The 12,060-nt window shown below is 53.8% G+C and overlaps 1 protein-coding gene across 1 annotated transcript in view; it reads left to right on the top strand.

Annotated features, from left to right (window-relative positions):
* The window catches only part of PIK3C2B (phosphatidylinositol-4-phosphate 3-kinase catalytic subunit type 2 beta), a 106,040-nt gene that overhangs the window by 69,707 nt on the left and 24,273 nt on the right, over window positions 1-12,060 (top strand). The window contains exons 15-21 of the mRNA XM_027776046.1: window positions 4,559-4,726; window positions 5,257-5,368; window positions 6,625-6,767; window positions 7,768-7,956; window positions 10,872-10,965; window positions 11,118-11,212; window positions 11,916-12,020. Of these exons, the coding sequence (XP_027631847.1) occupies window positions 4,559-4,726; window positions 5,257-5,368; window positions 6,625-6,767; window positions 7,768-7,956; window positions 10,872-10,965; window positions 11,118-11,212; window positions 11,916-12,020 (906 nt within the window). The remainder of the gene's footprint in view (window positions 1-4,558; window positions 4,727-5,256; window positions 5,369-6,624; window positions 6,768-7,767; window positions 7,957-10,871; window positions 10,966-11,117; window positions 11,213-11,915; window positions 12,021-12,060) is intronic.

Below are 12,060 nucleotides of genomic sequence, written 5' to 3'. Positions count from 1 at the left end.
GCACAGAGAAGGTGGTGGAAGCCCTGACGGCGGCCATCTTGGACCTGGTGGAGTTGTACTGCAATACGTTCAACGCGGACTTCCAGACAGCCGTGCCGGGGAGCCGCAAGCATGATCAGGTCCAGGAGGCTTGCCACTTCCCCGGGGCCCTGGCCTTCACCATCTACGCCACCCACCGCATTCCGATCATCTGGGCCACCAGGTAAGAAGCTGAGCCGCCTCTAGGGAGTGAGCGAGCTGGACTTCTGAGTGGTTTCTCCCCGCAGCACGCCATCCCACGATCCTGTCTCAGGACGTGTGGCGTTGTGGGGCAGGGGGTGAGCCAGGTACCTTGGGGGACCCCTGGGCTGTACCATCCCAGAGGAGGAGAGAGAAGGTCCCCTAGGAGACGCAGAAGATCCCACCGGCCCCTGAGTGCTGGCTGCTGCAGCATCCCTGCCCCCTCCAGATACAAGGCCAGCTGAGGGAGACATGGTGACAGATGGCCCTTCCCAGATAGAGTGCATGCCCCACGGCCAATGACTGCACTCCCTGCAGACACACAATGGCAAACCGGGAGGTGGGGGTGACCCTTTGTCTGGGGTTCCCTAGGCCTGCAGGGGTGGGTGGGAGGACGTTCCTGTGGTAATCCTCAACTCCTCTGCTGTGTCCCAGCATCCCTGGCCTGGAGGAATAGTTACTAGGCCACCCCCCACCCCACCCCCACAGGCAGCCCCCCATCTCCCCTCCCTTCAGCCCCTCATCTCCCCTCCCTTCCCCTTCTTTTTTTGTCCCTCACTTAATGTATTCCTCTGGGCGATTGACAGAGAACAAAGGAGGCAGCCTGGGAACCCGGGGCCTTCTCTGACCTCTTCTGTCAGGCACCTGTCATGAGCCACAGGGACCCCCGTGTGTTGGCATTCACGTCAGCATATGTCCTGTTCCTCCCCCTCCCTCCTTGCTTGCATCAGTGCGCATGTGCACACTTGCACACACACATACACGCGCACACCCAGTGGGCTGGAGCTGGCTACGAGGAAGCTGAATGGCCAGTTCCCGTAAAAAGAGAAGAGACCACAGGGCTCAGCATGGGGCTTGACACTGGGCTGAGGGGTCCAGCCCGAGCAGCCCTCCCTGAGCACACTCCCTCAAATCCGCCTTGGCTGGCCTGTCCGCTGACCCGTTTATAGTGCCCGGACACTGAGAGGAGTTGGACCAGGGAAGTGGAGTTTGGCCTTAGGAGGGCGCAGGGTGGGCCGACTGTGGTCACTGCGGTCCGTGTCCTGAGCGACCCCTTTCTCTTGTAGCTATGAAGATTTCTACCTCTCCTGCTCCCTCAGCCACGGTGGCAAGGAGCTGTGCAGCCCCCTGCAGACCCGCAGAGCTCACTTCTCCAAGTTCCTCTTCCACCTCATCGTCTGGGACCAGCAGTAAGCCCTGCCCCTTGCAGACCTGCTTGCCCTGGGGCTGCCCTGGAGCCAGATAACCCTGTTGGGACTAGGGGTGCAAGCCTCCGTTGAACCAGGCCCTGGAACCTTAGGCAGAAAAGTCCTCCAACCTTGCATCTCCATCCCCTGACTCTTAAATGGGGACAAGTGTAATTTCTCTCAAGTTGTTAAGTGGATCCAGTGAAAAGACTTCTTTGTAAGCCTATGTCAATGTGAGTTGTTAATATGAATACTTCATCGTTTCGATCTTGTCTCCCATAATAGCTAACTGGTCCAAGGAATTCTCATCTTTTCCCCGCTTCCCATGGTCTCTATAGGCTAGAAGAGGAGAGGGTGCTTTCTCCCTTACAGACAGAGAAGTGAGTGTTGTCTAGAGGAAGGAGCAATGGGCGTGGAGCTCTAAAAGGGAGGTCTCTAGTTCTGCCTCCCATCCTACATTCTCTCTAGACTCTCTGTGCCTCAGTTAATCAAAGTGAGAAATGGGGACGTTTGTTTAACTCAGAGGCAGTTGGGGCACTGAAATAGGAAAGGTAGGTCATAAATATACAGAAAAAAACCACAAGCACGAGACGGTATTAATCACCATTTCTCAACAGTCCCTTAGTGCCAGGAAGGTGGGCGTAGGCCAAGCAGAGCAGAAAGGCAGTGGAGGGGAGGGGCCTCAGGTGGCCACACTGCAGGTGCTCAGCCGTCCGGAGCCTTGTCTGTGTTGCACACTGACCTCCCTCCAAACAGCCAGAAAACCCCTTGTCTGCTGCCACCAGCTTCACTTCCCCAGACCAGCTATAGCTGAGTCTCATTTGCAAAGCGGCACTACAACTTGAGTACTTGGATAGCAGGCCAGAGGGACTAGGGAAGGTCCCTGGGACCTGCCCGGGGAGGCCGAGGAGCTCCACATAGGTAGATGAAGAGTCTTCAGAAATGCTTGGGCAAGTGGGTCATTCTTGTCCTGTCTTTCACGCTGAGGTAATTCTGAGAACAATCCAGGCAGCCATAAAGGCCCTAAAGCAAACAGCTGCCAAAGCAGTGAAACTCCTTGGAGGCAGAGGAGAGTTGTGTTTAAGGACCCTGGGTTTCACCAGCCCTTTGGGATCGTCTGGCCTTGTTACTGCTAATGTCAAGTGAAGGGGTGCTATGTAGTGTTCTGGCCTGGTAGGACACACAAAATCAGTCTCTGATCTTTTTGCCACACGGTGTCAGAGATATAGAAGCAGCCCAGCCTGCCTAATGAGTCTCCTCCATTTCCCATCCGAGACCTCTCCTTTGAACCTCAGTGGCCTGGTCCCCTGCTTGGAGCCCTGCAAGAACATCATCTCAGCTCTGCCCATCCAGATGCCCACGTGAGACCTGTCGGCCTGTCACGGTCAAGACCAAGGCATTGGGTGTGGGGTTTGGCACACAGGCTGTGGGCTAATCTCCTGCAGCAGGTCATCCAGGCTGGAGAGATGAGAATAGGCCTCCCATCAGGATGGTCTGAAACAGTTAAGACACTGTAAGTGAAGTACTTGGCATAGTGCCTAGTACACGAGAAATACTTTCTTTTTTAATCTTAGCTAGGGAACCCGCTCTCAGCTCTGGTTTCTCTGTCCCAAGTGACTGCAAAGGGGCTAGTACGTGGGATGTTTGTGCATGCAGCATCTCTGTGTAGCTTAGTTTCACTGCAGCAAAGAGGACACACACACGCGTGAAGCTGTCTCCCCCTTTCTCTGATGAGGAAAATGAAGCACACAAAAGTGAGTCAAGATACCCAAGCTTGTGAGTGTTGAACTCAGAACTGGAACCCAGCACATTCCAGGAGTCCTTCCTGGAGGAGGAAGTTCTGTGATGTGATGCTGAGGAATAGGTTGCAGGAAGGAGAGGGAGGAGGTTGAGGGCCACAGCCAACATGGTGACTGTCCTGAGTGACCAGTGAAGACTATGGTTTCAGTTAGAAAGTCTCCTCATTTCCCTTTTCCTTAAAACTAGACGCCTCCTTCTTGGGTGAAAATAAAGGGCTCAGGACCAGCTCCCCTCCCTTTGCGTGGGGTCAGCTGACTTTCCTTGCAGCAGCACAGGGATCAGCTCGCTCTCAAAATAGGCCCAGCAGCCCTGCTCGCCACCTCCAGCCAAGCCCCGGGCTGGCATGTCTGCTGGCTCCTGGAGGGGCCCTAATTATAGCTGCCCCCCACCCTCAGGGTAGAGGCAGCTGGGACAGGCTCTGCCAGTCTCTGGCCTCTGGGCAGCAGGAGGGAGTGCCTCCCTGGAGGAGCGAGGGGCAGCTTATCATGAAACTGCCAACCTTGGGGGTGGCCGCCCTGCCTCCGTGCCCTCTGCTGTACAAGCTGTTGGGCCCTGGGCTGGGCAGAAGGGTGTGACAGTGTGGACTTTGGCCCAGGGACAGCTTCCCAGAAAGGTAATGTGGGTCCTCCCTCTCTTTCCATAGTTCCCCTGCTCTCACAGCTCACCCCACCCAGTTCCTTATCCTGAACTTGGAAGGAGTGGCTGGGTGATTCCCTAGGGAGCCAGGGACCATCTGACCTTGCGCACATCTGGGCGTGGGCAGTGGTGGGCTTCTGTCTCAGTTCTGTTGGCGGGCCAGTCAGCTTTCCCACTGCTCAAGGGCTCCGCAAAGCCCCTTCTCGTTATCCTTTTGGCTTTGGGTGTGAGAACAAGTCATCCTGTGTCCTGGGCTGGAGGGGAGGGCTGGGAGGGGACAGGTGGGAGAGCTGCAGGAGGGTAAACTGAGGGCAGAGATGGCATCGCGGTGCTTCCTGCTGCTCCCAGTGTGGGCCACGGGGGAGGGATGTTCCATCAGATGGGACAAGGACACTAGGAGCAGTTTTGGTGACCCTCCACAGAACCCCTAGAAGGAGGAAAGGAGCAACGAGTCCCTCAGGGTGTGGGACTCATTGTCACCTGCACTCTGAGATGGCGCTGGCTGAGTGAGTTCTGTCCAGGCACCACAGCAGGGGCTTCCAGGACACCCTGCTGTGCTCTGGGAGACCCGGCAGAGGTTTGGCCTCATCTGGTTCTGCAGAAAGGCTACCCCAGGGAGCATGTCGGACTCCCTGAGAAGGAGGCCCAGCTCTCAGCCACCTGTCCCTTGAGGCCCGAGGGGCGTCCCTTCTGATCTGTCTTCCTGCCCTCCCTAGGATCTGCTTCCCGGTGCAGGTGGACCGGCTGCCTCGGGAGACCCTTCTGTGTGCCACCCTCTATGCCCTGCCCATCCCCCCACCTGGCAGCTCCTCGGAAGCCAACAAGCAGCGAAGGGTGCCGGAAGCCCTGGGCTGGGTCACCACCCCACTCTTCAACTTCAGGCAGTACGTGGGCCCAGGGCTGCAGCTTCTTGGTCTTGGGAGGGGAGCAGGGGCCTGACTGCTGCACCAGCAGTGCCCCTTGGGAGGGCTGGCCATGTGGGACTCATCAGTAAGATCCAGAGGGTCCCAGCCCTGGTAGAGGGGGTCCAAAGCTCAGAACCAGGGAGCAGGGCTGTTGGTGTAACCAAGAGTCCCTGACAGGACAGGCCCAGAACTGCTGGGGGGAAGGGCATGGCAAAGCAATGCTCGGATAACATGTCAGCTCGGATAACAAAGTCCTTGTCGTGGAGGGACTGCAGAGGTCACCCAGTGCAGCCTCTCTACCTCCTGAAGGCAACCCAGCCACCAGGTCATCCAGGCCTGGGTGTGGTTGGCTCAGAAAGGCCTCGGAAGGGTGAGCTCTTCTAGGAACAGGCCATGGTCTTTGGGGAATATGAGAGGGGGGTGAAGTGGGCTTCGAACAGAAAGGTAGGAGGAAGACCATCCATTTAGCCAGTGGGTTTGTTGGCCTATTCTCCCTCCTTCCTCTTTAGAGTTCTGACCTGTGGCCGGAAGCTTCTGGGCTTGTGGCCAGCAACACAGGAAAACCCCAGCGCCCGCTGGAGTGCACCTAATTTCCACCAGCCGGACAGTGTCATCCTGCAGGTGAGACCTCAGCCCCTTCCTCCTACCTGCACGCCCAGAGTCAGCGCCGTTTTTGCTCTTGAGATCTGGGCCCAGACACTAGAAGATGCTGGGACTTTGGGCACAAAATAATGTGGGGACTAAGCAGTGGGGTGAAGATGGGGCAGGTAGCTTCATGGACTTTCTCCCCCTCTTGGAGGCGAGCTTTGATTTCAGGGAGCCTGAAGGTAGGGTCTAGACCTTCCTGGCTTAGCTTCTTGGACTTTGATGTGTTGAGCTTCAAACCTCGAAGTCCTATCAAATCCAGGTGTCCCCTCTTGATCTAGTTGTCCCCCCAGCGAATCCATCAGGGCATTCACAAGGTGTATTCATTCCCTGGGAAGAGGAGGAGCTGGTAGGTCCTCCAAGGTTTAATGCTGGGGTCCCGGCTCCGCCTCCTCATGGCCTTGAGCTGCTCTCCTGTGGAATGTGGAACACCAAAGTTGATACACAATGAGACAGAATAACAGACTGAAAGCACCTCTGAGACAGGGTTTCCTTTTCCTTCCCCACTCTATGCCCAGGGCCCGGAGCACTGCCCTGCTTATACAAGGGTCTTCAGCAAATTCATGGAAAGCATGTGCAGTGAAAAAAAAATATATATATATACATGGATTTGAATGGTTTTGGCATCAAAATAAACTCATGCTTCGATTCCATTTTCCACAGACTTTTTGAGGGCCCCATGTATTGTGGTTCAGTAAATAGTTGTTAACTCAAGGAAGGTAGATCTCCTTCAGAAAGCTGGTCTGCTCTGCTCTGCCATCCATTTGGGAGGATGGAACCTGGGGGGGGGGCACAGAGCAACAGAGCAAGGGGACCCCATGCCACGGGCCCTAGAGTCGCCAGGACCCTCCCCAGCAGACAGTCTCACCAGCCCGCAGTGCTCCGGGACCACCTTGAGGGGTCCCAGCCTCTGCCTGTGGCAACAGGGACTCCACCTGGTAACACTGTTCAGAGTTCTGGGTTGAGGCGTGTCCCCTCTCCATGGTGACTCTTAGCCCGGCCTCTTTCTCCCCTCCCCATTTCTTCCTCTCTGCTTCCATCTCTTTTTTTTCCCTTTTCTGCTCCATGTTATTGCTGGAAGGAACTTTGGAGACCAGCAAGTGTAATGGGGCACCTGAGGGAGAAGGAGAGTGGCATGACCTCAGGGTGGGAGGGAAGCCGGGCCCCCTGTGGGTGGCTGCCCCCACTGACAGCCCATCCTCCCTCCCTGCTTCTCTGATCCCATCCTCCAGATTGACTTCCCCACCTCGGCCTTTGACATCAAGTTCACCAGCCCCCCTGGAGACACCTTCAGCCCCCGCTATGACTTCGGCAGCCTCCGGGAGGAAGACCAGCGCAAGCTTAAGGACATCATGCAGAAGGAGTCCCTGTATTGGTGAGGCCCAGGAAGGCCCCACTAAGTCCACCCCTAGTGGTGGATTCCTGGCTTCCTGCTTCTGGAGCAGAGGTGTGACGAGGCAGGCTTGGCCACCTAGGCAGGAAGCTGTGGCAGTCCCCAGGCCTTCCTTTGTGAACTGACACTAGGAAGAGTGTACAGGTCAGAGTCAGAATTAGATCCGTGGTGCCCATGCCCATGCTGGGGGCCTGGTCCCAGAACAGAGAGTTGTCTCTTACTGTCGTCAGCAACTTCCCACCCTCCTGCACAGCCCGTGGCTGTCCTCACCTCTCTGCCCTACATCCTCCCACTTCCGTGCCAACAGCCTTTGCATTTTTCTGATTCTATCACCTTCCAAAAGGATCAGGTGTAAAGGCAAGTTGGCACCTCTCAAGGGCGGGGCTGCAGCCTTCACCAGGATTGGAGGAGGAGGGGTGATAGGGGTGATAGCGAAGAGCCAGAGGAGCTGGTGGGACTGGGCTCCTGCACAGCCCTGTGCTGTCTCTTCACTAGCCCCTCACGTCCTTCTATCAGACACCTGATCTCAGACAAGGCCCAATTAGCTGCAGGTCCGGTGAGACCCACAGCTGGCCCCAGGAGCTGTGCGTCCCCGGCCTCCCAGCTGCGCAGACCCCAACATGTGGGACCACTGCCCTCTGGTGGTCCTCCCTGGGAGTGGTGCCCTGGGGGCATCCTCAGGAAGGGTAGCAGATAGACCCTTGGCCATCAATTTGACCCCAGGCTGAGACTTCACATTGGAATCACCTGGTGATCTTTTAAAACTACCCACGCCTGGCTTCCCGGATGTTCTGACCTGGCATGGGGAACTCACCGTGCTGCTGGGGGGTGGGGGTGTTGTAACACTGCAAAGTTTGGAACCTGCTGACTTGCAGCCTGGGGCGTTCATTCCCTGGCACTAAAGGCTCCACTCTGGCTGACTGCCCTCTCTCACTGCCCCTCTCCCACCCCGTCTTCCCCACCCCACCCCTGTCCTCCCCAGGCTCACTGATGCTGACAAGAAGCGCCTGTGGGAGAAGCGGTATTACTGCCACTCGGAGGTGAGCTCGCTCCCCCTGGTGCTTGCCAGCAGCCCCAGCTGGGAGTGGGCGTGCCTGCCCGACATCTATGCTCTCCTGAAGCAGTGGACCCCAATGAACCACCAGGATGCCCTGGGACTCCTGCATGCCACGTGAGTTGTAGCACCCCCTTTCCTGACCACTGAGCCGAGCCAGCCCTGGGGAAAACCGTGAAGTGGGCACCAACAGGACTTTTCCATTTCTCCTTTTCGCTTCGACTTGGGCTCCTTCCCTGCCCTCCCCACCCCCGGCCCCAGTGTTACATTATGAACATTTTCCAAACCTACGATGAAATTGGAAACTGGAGAGTGAACACCCACATGCCCAGCACAAGAGTCTGCCATTAGCATGTGCTCTGTTTGCTTTATCACACGTATGTCCTTTATTTTATTTTGCATACACTTTAAAGTAAATTGCAGACATCATTAAACTTCTAAATGCGCGGGATCTTCAAAAAGGTCATGAAAATATCTATTATGAAAAAACTAGGGACTTCAACTTTTCTTTGGCACCAAAATAAACTTGGGCTTTAACTCCATTTTTTGCTGAACTTTTTGAGATCTATTAGTGCTTGAGCATGTGGATCATTAGTTAGAGCTCAATATACGTTCTTTTTTTTTTTTTAATAAATTGAAGCAAAATTTACATATAAACAAATGCCCAGATTTTGCCTGTAAATTGGCTGAGGCTTTTTGTTTTTATTAGATGCTCAGGTTTCTGTATTAGTGGTTTCTTTTCTTTACTTCTAGTTTATTTATTTATTTCTTCCGTGAGCAAGAGAGAGAGGTATTCCTGTCAGTGTCCTCCTGCTGTGATCTGCCTCCAGTCTCCGCCGGCCTAGATCCTGGATCCTGGGTGTGCATGTGCCTGGCACGCTCAGGGTAGTCCCAGGACACAAACCCAGAACCTTTCTCATGTGGTCCATTCATGTTACCACTGTTCCACCAGCTGGCTCCAGTTGGCTGAATTTTTTTTTTCCAAAGAATTATTTTATTGAACTTTATTTATTCATTTATTTATTTCAATTTGACCAGAGAGGGACTAGGGGGGTGAGAAAGCAAACCACCAGGTCTGGGACCCGAACCGTGGTTAGCCATGTGGGAGTCCAGCACCCCCAACCACCACACCATCAGCGGGCCTCCCTGTTGGCTGAATTTTAACAAATGCATACACCTGGGTAACCCACACCCTATCATTTAGTTCTTTTATTTTTTAAGAGATTTTTTTTAGAGAGCTATAGGGTGCATTCACTCATTGAAGAGACATAGAGACAGAAAGCAAGAAATCACCCCCCCCATGTGGGATGGCCATGCCACAATCCCTTCTTCTCCATTCTCCTCTCGGGGTTTTGGACATGCATGCACATGTGCCCAGCGTGTGTTTTAAGTCACCGGGTCCTGGACTCGAACCATGGTCAGCTACATGGGAGTCCAGTAACATAACCATTACACCATCTGCTGGTCCCCACTTAGTTCTATTAACAATCTCTCTCCCCTCTTTCCCCTGGAAGTTTCTTTGGGGACACAGTCTCCCAGTCTGAGACCCCTGGGCTGCCTTTCCAAGATCGTACCCAGGATCCCTGACCTCATTCTTGCCACTCTTGGTAATCAAACTGTCCCTACCCATCTGGCCCACGTTTAGGACTTTCCAAGGCAATGGTTTGGCTAATCTCTGCAGCACTAATTCTGCCAACGTATGTTGGCCTATATAAAATGCTGTGCCTCTGTTATTTCCTGGCAAGCTCTGCATTAGAGGATGTATCATGACAAAATGCAATGGACAATTCAGTACAGTTTTTCTTTTCTTTCTTCCTTTCTTTCTTTTTTTTTTTTTTAAGAGAAATTTTTGCTATAGGGCACATGTGCTCACAAGAGGCAGAGAGATAGAAAGTGAGAAATCACCCCTCCAGGGATGGCCACACTGCAACCCATTCTCCTTCATTCTTCTCTCAGGATCTTGGACATGCACTCATATGTGTCCAGTGTGAGTTTCAAACTGCCAGGTCCGGGACTTGAACCACTGTCAGCTATGTGGGAGCCCAGCAAAAAAAACCATTATGCCATCTGCTGCTCCCTGAGTACTTTAAAAAAAAAAAAATCTACAGAACTATTATCAAATGTGTACAACATAAAGTTATGTTCAGAGTTGAAGATGCATAGGTATATATCCTCAGTGTGATTAGTACATACACACTGCATGTGTGCGTGAAAAACCACACTGTACTTCACGAAGACATCAAGTATGAGTAAACCAGAAGTCTTAGTTTTTTTTTTTTTAAATAGGTCAAAACACATGAGGACTTTGAAAAAATTTATAGTAAATGGAATTAAAGTACAAGTTTATTTTGGTGCAAAAGAATTTTGAAATCCATGTGTAGTTTTTCCATAACATACATTTTCTACAACATTTTTGAAGACCCCCCCAATAATACTTTGACCTGCTCAAGGGCTCTTTGATGATGGGGATTCCTGGCACAGTGGAGAGATCTGCGGGAGATGGACTGAAGACTTTGTCCTAGTTTTTTTTTTTTTTTTTTTTTTTTTTAAGAGAGAGAGAATGTGTGTGTGTGCTTGCCAGAGACAGAAAGTGACAAATCACTCCTGGGGGGATGACCATGCTGCAGTCCCTTCTCCTCTCAGGGTCCTGGGCATGCATGCACACATGCTCGGCCTGAGTTTATTCACAGGGTCCAAGACTTGAACCATGGTCGATTACATGGGAATCCAGTGATGTAACCATTACGCCATCTGCTGGTCCCTGTCCTACTTTCTTTAAGGCATCCAAGGCATGAGAGTGGCCACCCTCCTGTTTCTCCATGGCCCCAGGTCCACTCTGACATGGGGGAGGGCCACTCCCTAGGGCTACTGTGTCCAGAGAAGGTACCGATTCTTCTAGCGGCTGTGGCAGCTTCTTGGGGACCTTGTCTTTTCTCCAGCCATGCCTCTGAAGCCCAGGCGTGAGGGTGCTTGGTGCAAACCTGAGCCCGGAGGCTGCGCCGGGTTGTCAGGATCCTGGGCTCTCTTTGCAGCTTCCCTGACCAGGAGGTGCGGCGGATGGCTGTCCAGGCGATCGGCTCGCTCTCAGATGCCGAGCTGCTCGACTACTTGCCACAGCTGGTGCAGGTGGGTAGCCTGGATTGCCCTCCAGGTCTGATAGACCTAAGGCCCCAAGTCAATCTGCGTCCTGCTCCTTGGACCCCAGCGCCCCCAGTGGGATGGTAGTAGGTGTTGATTACAGCAGTTCTTAAAACCTCACGTCCCTTTCTCCTGAACAGGCGCTGAAGTACGAGTGCTACCTGGACAGCCCCCTGGTGCGCTTCCTCCTGAAGCGAGCGGTCTCTGACTTGAGAGTGACTCACTACTTCTTCTGGTAAGACCGTGCTCGTGAAGGTGGGGGTGGGACGTGCCCTTCAGAGCGAGGAGCTGCTTGTCTAGGTTCCTGTCTGTGGCTGACTTAGCACGTGACCTTGGACTAGTATCATTTTTGTCTTTGTGATTTTGCTATAGCGTATGTGTGCTCGCTGGAGAGGGGGAGAGAGTAAGGCAGTGGTTGAGAGAGAGAGAGAGAAATGGAGAAATCACCCCCCAGGGGGAACAGCTACACCTCAAGCCCTTCTCCTCCATTCTCTTCTCAGGATTTTGGACACACACGTACCCAGATGTTTTTCAAGCTACTGGGTCTGGGACTAGAACCAGCCCTTTGGCCATGTGTGATCCAGCCTCCTTAACCTCTGTGTCACCAGCTGGCCCTGGACTGCCATTTTTCTCAGGGTCTTAGGTCATCCCCTGTGACACAGTAGGGATCAGCCACATCCCTTTCTCCACCCACGCGCAGCCGAAATATGGAGGTGAATGAGATGCAGAGGGACTCTGAGCTGTAGTTAGCGAGTGGGTACAGTGGGGACATTGGCAAAGACGGGCATTTCGTGTGAGCTGCATACGCATGCACATGGAGTACATCCCTACCATGTTTGGGGGGGAGTTTTCCAGTGAGTTGGTGCCGGGTCTGACCTTGTTCCCCCTACACCCTGTGACCCCGCAAGGTCCTTACCCCCGTTCCCTCTGCCTTGCAGGCTGCTGAAGGACGGCCTCAAGGACTCTCAGTTCAGCATCCGCTACCAGTATCTGCTGGCAGCCCTGCTGTGCTGCTGCGGCAAGGGGCTGAGAGAGGAGTTTAACCGCCAGTGCTGGCTCCGTCACCACCCTGCCCAAATACGC

This window comes from Tupaia chinensis, unplaced genomic scaffold (assembly GCF_000334495.1).
Source record: "Tupaia chinensis unplaced genomic scaffold, TupChi_1.0 Scaffold000627_1, whole genome shotgun sequence".
NCBI classification, from domain to species: domain Eukaryota; kingdom Metazoa; phylum Chordata; class Mammalia; order Scandentia; family Tupaiidae; genus Tupaia; species Tupaia belangeri.
This window is presented reverse-complemented; position numbering and strand designations above follow the sequence as displayed.